Source organism: Alligator sinensis, unplaced genomic scaffold (assembly GCF_000455745.1).
Source record: "Alligator sinensis unplaced genomic scaffold, ASM45574v1 scaffold451_1, whole genome shotgun sequence".
Lineage (NCBI taxonomy): Eukaryota > Metazoa > Chordata > Crocodylia > Alligatoridae > Alligator > Alligator sinensis.
In genome coordinates, this window is record NW_005842097.1 from 1074212 (window position 1) to 1081385 (window position 7174).

The 7174-nt window shown below is 43.2% G+C and overlaps 1 protein-coding gene across 2 annotated transcripts in view; it reads left to right on the top strand.

Moving 5' to 3' along the window:
• The window catches only part of SRGAP3 (SLIT-ROBO Rho GTPase activating protein 3), a 209503-nt gene that overhangs the window by 153377 nt on the left and 48952 nt on the right, over positions 1-7174 (top strand). For both annotated transcript variants that reach the window (XM_025204779.1, XM_025204778.1), the window contains exon 6: positions 1-62. This exon is cut by the window's left edge and continues 94 nt beyond it. In XM_025204779.1, the coding sequence (XP_025060564.1) occupies positions 1-62 (62 nt within the window). The remainder of the gene's footprint in view (positions 63-7174) is intronic.

Below are 7174 nucleotides of genomic sequence, written 5' to 3' on the forward strand. Positions count from 1 at the left end.
GGCCAGCCACAAATGCAGCCGTCAGCAAATACTACATCCACGACGTGTCTGACCTCATTGATGTAAGTGGTTTTTCCCTCAATACAGCTGCCCCTCTCTGTCGGTAAGGGAGCAGCCAAAGCCTCAGCAGTGTTTAGCCCTGGAACTGGCCCTGGGGTGCACTCTGGAAGTGAAGGGGAAGTGGGTGGCATTTTGAAATCTGCCTACCTGGAGGCTGGGGGTCTTCTACGGACATTAGCATTGTTGCTATTTTTTCCCAAACTGTACGTGTGTAGGTCTGACTTCCTAAAGATAGTGCAAGCATGTATAGATAAAAATTGAGATTTCATTATATGGGAGTTGGCCTCCATCAAGTTTCATGGAGGCCACATGAAAACAAAGTTGTTTTTAGTCCATGTTCAAACCTCCTTCTCCAGCACCTGAAAAATATGATTGGGTATGGGGGGAAGGGTTTGCAGCTGCTGATATGTATACATTAGAATAGGGAATGAACTAGCCCACCAATATGCAAAACCCTCAAAGCAGAGATGTCTGGAGAGGGATCCAAATCTGAATGTTGTGATTCAGGTCCTAAACCTTCAAGCTATATATTACTTCCACACTTCTGTCTGTCACGTAATTCTATCAGAGTCAAAATTGTGGCTTCAGTGCACCAGAGTTATGTCTTTGGTAGAAATTTCAGAGAAATATATTTGCCTAGGTTGGCATCTCTCTACACTCTGTGATGATGGCCTTGTTTGAAACAGCTGAAATATGGCATCATCCTAGCATACAGATCTTTAGAAAGGCCTAAACTTTTAAGGTGGAATTTATCTCTTGGCAGAAGGCCTGAAAAAAGATGCTCTACATCATTTAAGGAGCAGCTTAAGTAGTGTATTGGGTTGTCTATGGACCTTTGAAGTTGAGGTGGACTGTCACCTACCAGATCACCCAGGAAGATCAAAAGGTGGAGTGTCTTCTGTTAAAAGTTTTAACTAAATCTAGGCAAGCCTTTTTTAAATTTAAAACTGGAGGTGAATGCTTGCACTGATACTGGGAGCGTCTACACATTCATTAATGTGCCTGAGATACTGCACGTTTAGTTTATTACTTGCTTAATAGAGTACTAGCTAAATGTGCAGTAACTAGAGTTAGTGTGCAGGAGCACCAGCACATGATTATTTTGTGATGTTTACTGCGCATTAGCCTAATAACACTGCAATAGGCTTTTAGCATGGTTTTTAACCGCCACGCTACTGCACAGTTATTAGGCTAATGCGCAGTACACGTCTTGTGTAGACGTGCCTACTGAGATGCAGTCTGTTTCTTTGGCCTGTGTCATACAGGAGAGCAGATTAAAATGGTTTCTTCTGGCCTGTCTCTGAATTTAAAAGAGATGAAAGAGAAACCTGAAAATCCATAATTGCTGAGGGATCTTTACCATGGAAACTTCAGATGGAGAATTCATTTTGTCCTTATTAAATCCCAGAAAGAATTCCCGTGGACTTCTCAAGTGCTTTTATCCATAGGCTTAGTATTGCAAATGCTTACGATTGGGTTTATGCCTGTCTGGGAGAACACTTGAGAGTGTGCTGAACTGCCACTGAAGTCAGTGAGAGGTGAGCAGATGTGTGTTCAAGTTAAGCATGTGTGCAGAAGTGCTTTTCTGAACTCAGGTTCTCAGCTTAGATCGTATTCTTCCAAAATGTGTGATCCTCTTCCACCCAGTCCCTTGAAAACCCATTAGCGCAGTAACAAAGTGACCTGCATTTTTGACCTAGGCTAAGGTGATGGCACGCTACAAAAGTGCACATATTAATAGTTTCTCAGGGATTTCACAGGGTGGAATAGAATGGCATTTATGTCCATGTAGGTGCCTAATAGGTGGAACAGGATTTCTCCCCTAATACTTACTACTGTGAATAACCCTATTGCAATCACTGTTCTTGGAAACAAGCCAAGTTGTAACCTCAGAATCAGGCCATATATGTTTGCTAGTGAATTATACAGTCTACTTTTAAGTGATTCAAAAATTAGGTAGGCAAGGTTCTTTGGGTAGATGTGATATTTTTTTTATTAGACCAACTGAGTAGTTGGAAAAATGTTCTTTGCAACTACTCATTTGGTCTAATAGAAGATATCACATCTTCCCAAAGAACCTTGCCTGTCAATGTCCTTAGACCAACATGGCTACAACCAAAACCCCTAAAAAATTAGGGTTTCCATCTCCTCCTTCAGAGGCATCCCCATAGTTTTGCAGTTCCCACCATAAAGAATTGCTTCCTGCAAGTCATTTTTCACTGGCTTAAGTTACTGCAATGATCATATAAATAACAGCAATCTAGAAATATAAATAACACAGCAGTTCTTTGCAGAGTTTTTGTCTTGGATTAAATGTCACCTAAATGTTTTATTTAAAGAACAGTACTGGGGTGTTTATCTTTCTTAATTAGTCCTCGAACTCTGATTTCTTGTTCCAATCAGTAATTGAAAGAGAAGTTTTGATGTAAGGCCATTGGGAAGTTCAAGATTAGAGTTTATGCTAAAATTGTATTTAGGATAATTTGGGATTCTCTCTTATTGTTCTTGGCCATGTTTACTTAGGTTAAAACAAAATAAAACAACAATTTGAAAATGGAAACATATGAACAGAAGGGCATCGTGATGTCTGCCTAATTTTCCTCTGGGGGTTCTGTATCCTGCGGCCCCCCCCGAATGAATGACTTGTTCTCCTGGAGCTGAGAGACTTTGGTTTCCTGGAGAGCTGCCGATACCAGTTTGGCTCTGGCTGCTTATGTTATTCCTCCCAACTTTATTTCTTTGCTGACACTTCCACTGGAACCAGCAGATGGTTTCTCTTCCTCACTCCAAGAATCCCTTCAGGGAACTTTCACTAGAGCATCCTTGACTCTGTACAGCTAAATTCTCTTAATTATATATTCCATTCACCAAAGAAAGCAAAGTATTGTTCTGGATGTGTGAGCTGAACATGGGTGTCCTGATTTCAAACCCCCAAGAGGAGAGCAGTTTATTTGAACAAACTTTGGACAAACCCAATGTGTATCGTAGAAGCACACTGGAAGGGAGAATGTTTGTCTTAGAATAAAGAGACCCCGTTGTCTGTATCACGAAGGGCAAAGAAAAGAAACACTATTTTTTTCATACCTGCTCAGTACTAGCAGTACTCGTATATTCACTACAGGGGAGAATTTAGAGCAGCATATTTTTCAGTGCAGTATTAAAGTTGCATTTTAAATCCTAATATCTGTAATAACAATACCGTCTTTTGTTCTGAAGAAATCCCAGATCTAAAAAAGTTAGACCTGTGTCTTTTAGATTTTAGTCTCAAGCATGTACATGTGCACACACATGTGTATATACACACGTGTGCATGCATATATAGGAATTGGTCTGTCCACCAATTAAATGCAACTGTGGCACATACAAAGTGGAAGCAAACATTTTAATGGCGTGCAGCACTGCTGCACTATGAACTCATACAGGAAAAGTGAAGTTTTTCCCCACCCTGTAGAGAATCAGCACGGAGAGTATCCATCTTATTTTGAAGAGATTACGTGGATCATGGGTGGTGTGTAGCCCCTTACCCAGGGCTGAATTGTGTTTGAGAAGTAGGTGACTGGAGCCATATGGGAATAAACTCTTGAGTGAAGGGAGCAGAACGAGCAGAGGTATTTTAAAATAGGAATTGATTTTTGCTTTTCTGGAGGTGGCTTATGAGTGGACGGGCATTCTTGCGTGGAATCACAGCAGGCTTGATGTATTGCAGTTATGATAATGCTTCCAGCTGCTCCACCCTCCATCACCCAGGAGTGGTGATTAACGATGTAACGGGTTGTCTTTCTGGCACATAATAGGGGTTATAGAAGGGCTCCTACATGCAGTTCCTATCAAGTGCAAATTGCCATTTGGAGTTTTATGACTTGTATGCAAATCTGAACCATCAGAACACTGGAGCTTCTAATTTAGCAGCGTTCAGAGGAAAAAAAAACAGATGGGTGAATGTCATTTATTAGGCCCAGCCATGACACATCTCATGTTATCCGCACCTTAGCAAAATTGTAAGTTCTGTAACACAGCCTGTCTGTTAAAGAGTTGTCTGTCTGTCTCTCTGGTTAAAGCCAGGGTCTCAGCTGCTCTTACAGAAAGTGAAGAGTGCTTTTAGGGCTTTTGATTTTAATGAGAAATGTAAGACTTAATCAGAGTCACCATGGAATTGCACACAACGTGGTTCTCCCTGATTTTGTATCAAATGAGTTTTGTTCCATGATGGGCAGGAGAAAGGTTCAAAAACCCTATCATTTAGACTTTGGTTTAAAGAGTGTCCTTGTACAAATTTCTCAAAAGAAATGCATAGTTATACTAGTACTCCTGGGTTCTTTCCTTAGCTTTGTCACTGATCTGTTATGTGACCTGAATTAATCCCTTTAGCTGCATATAAAATAGGGACTACACTACTTACCTGACTGGGGTTTTTTGAGAAACAGTTGTGAAGCACTTAGCAGCTGTCAGCTGAGAACTGTTTTGGGATTTAGTGGTAGCACAGTATGATTTTGCACCCTGATGGAATCCACCAAACTAGTTGAATTTTTTTCTGCATCTGATAGCTACAATGATGGGCACATAGACTGGGAAAAGGAACAGGACTCAAGAACCTGCTAATAAGTAAATGAGCACATTTGGCAGTAAAGTTGCACTTTACTGCCGAGTTGTTTGGTCACTAGAAAACTTAGCTGATGACACTGAGATTTGTCACAGGCTCAAGCAATGCACAGTCAAGTAAGGAGGGAAGCAGCAATGCCAATCAAAATGATACTGCTGAAAATCCTCAAGCAAAGTGATTTATTTACATTGAACCAAAAATTGCTGGGTGTTGCAAATATGTCAGAAAGCACAAGCCCCATAAAGAAGGAACAAAAGGTGTGTCTCTATGCGTTTAAATATATATATCTAAAAAAAATTTACATATCTAAATGTACCCACACACACACATGCATAGACCCTTATAGCTGGAGCACATCAACAGGAAAGCAGAATATTTTCCCTGCTGTGATAAGAATTTCAAAGCAGTGTCTTGAAGGAATAGGGTTAGAAGCAGCTGCTGAGTCTGGGCCCTTCATCCGAGGGACATTATGATTGGCTTGTTTTAAACCGCGGAGGACTCTTCTTACCTGATGGCTAAGGCCATGTGTAGATGAAATGAGAGGCATGTGTGCATGACACTTTAAAACGGGCTAAATGTTTTTGCACTGCTTTAATGGTGTTGGTGTTTGCACGCCTCAGCAGTTTATTGCGTATTAATTCCAGCCGCTGTAGGAAATTCGGTGGCGTAATGTGCCTTAAATGACTTGGGACGCAGCAAACTAAAACTCCTTTGAGGAGTTTTAGTTTGCTGCCCCTACAGCCCCGGAGCGAAGCACTAGGCTCCATGCAGCTCCACGGCTCTGCAGGAAGTCCTGCAGGCAGCCTGGCAGCAGCCTGAGAAAGCAGGCTCCACCGAAGAAAAGTGGAGAGCCTGATTTGGGTTTTTTCCCCTCCCTGGAGCCTGTCTGAGCTGTGCGAGGGCCTGGTGATTCCCTCCATGGCTGCAGTGCCCCTTGGGACCACCCGGGCTGGGTGCCTGCAGGCAGGTGTGCCACTGTCACGGAGGGAAGCACCAGCCCACCACTGCAGCCCAGAGACCACTCTGCACGCTGGCAGCTCGCCCTCCCCTCCTTGCTGGAGAGGCAGGTAAGTAAGCAGGGTGTGTATATGGCATCGGGGTTTAATCAGCCCTAAATTGAAGCGGTGTTTTTTAAAACCCACCATTTCAATTTAGGGCTCCTGTTTCGTCTACACACACCTTAAGATACTGCATGGACAGTTAGGCCTCCTGGGTTTTCTTGCTAGACTTGCAACTAACCTATTCTGTGAGTTTGAACAAATTGCCCAGAGCTTAGTTTTGAAGCCTGATGCCTGTTTTTTTTCAGGGCCAAAGTACAGTAGCCAGAATTAACTCCATGCACCAGTCATAACCTGGTTAGCATGTGTAGTCAGGCAGGTAGGAAAGTAGGCGCTGCTCATTTGGACTAGGCTCTTATGTAAAGGTGGGGCTGATTTTCGGAGGTGCTGATGTCATTTGGGAGAAGCAGGTGCTTGTTGGCCCCTCTGGAAGTCAGCCTGAGGGTAGGCCCCCCGAGTTGGCATTTGGAGCCCAAATTGCTCTACTTTCCATGCATGCTTAATTGAGTGGGCAAAAGCAGAGGCTGTGCTGAGGCCCTCTTAAAATCAGTCTTTTTAATCTCATTATGCTTCATTTTTTCCCCATGTGTCTTATATGGGGCTATTAACTTCCAGACAGCCCTGTCCACAGCTGGATAACTCAGCATGACTCCGTTGACTCTGAATTGAGAAATGAGGGCCTACTGGGGAGAATTTGTTCCCTGCTTCCCACTCCTTTTCCTGTGGTTGGTGTCGTTGTGACAATGACATCCTGCTTAACTCCACCTGCAGCTTCAAGCCTTCTGCCTGGCACCGCTTTCCTCCCAGGGATTTCACAAATCGGTTGCCCCAGCTTCCTGGCTGACTAACAAACATCAGCACAGGGGCAGGAGAAATAAATTCTGGTGGTCTAGGTTCTCATCTCATTTCTATGGGAAATCAGGAGCTGATATAAACCTAGCTGCTCTGGGCTTATACTCTTTCATTTGACATTGGAATCTGGGTCAACATGCTTGCTCCTCCCGGTTTTTTCCCTTGAAGCAAGTGGCACTTGGCCTTGGCATTTTTTTGCCTTGCATAAAAAGGCCTTGAGGTCTGCTAAGTCCTGGAGCCTGCTCCCACCCGTTAGTGTGCTCTGAGGTGCTCTGCCAGACAGCCGACCCCCCCCAGTAGCATGTTGAGAGCCAGGCGTGTCTTGTCACAGACGCTCTGTGCGAAGTTTAATAAAACTATTGCATGTGGCAGCATCTGCAGCTCAAATCTAGCCCCCTCTGAGTGACAAGTGCCTACACTTCAGCTTGATATACTGTATGTCTCTGACGAAAAAGATCTAGTAGCTCCAGGGTTTTTCAAATAGAGTCAACAGCATAGCAATAAAAAGAATAAACAGCTTCTATCACGGGGAATTAGTCTCTCTCAAAAGACTCAATGCAATTCTTTACTTCCCAGCCTGCTGTGTCCGTATTATTCCCTTTCC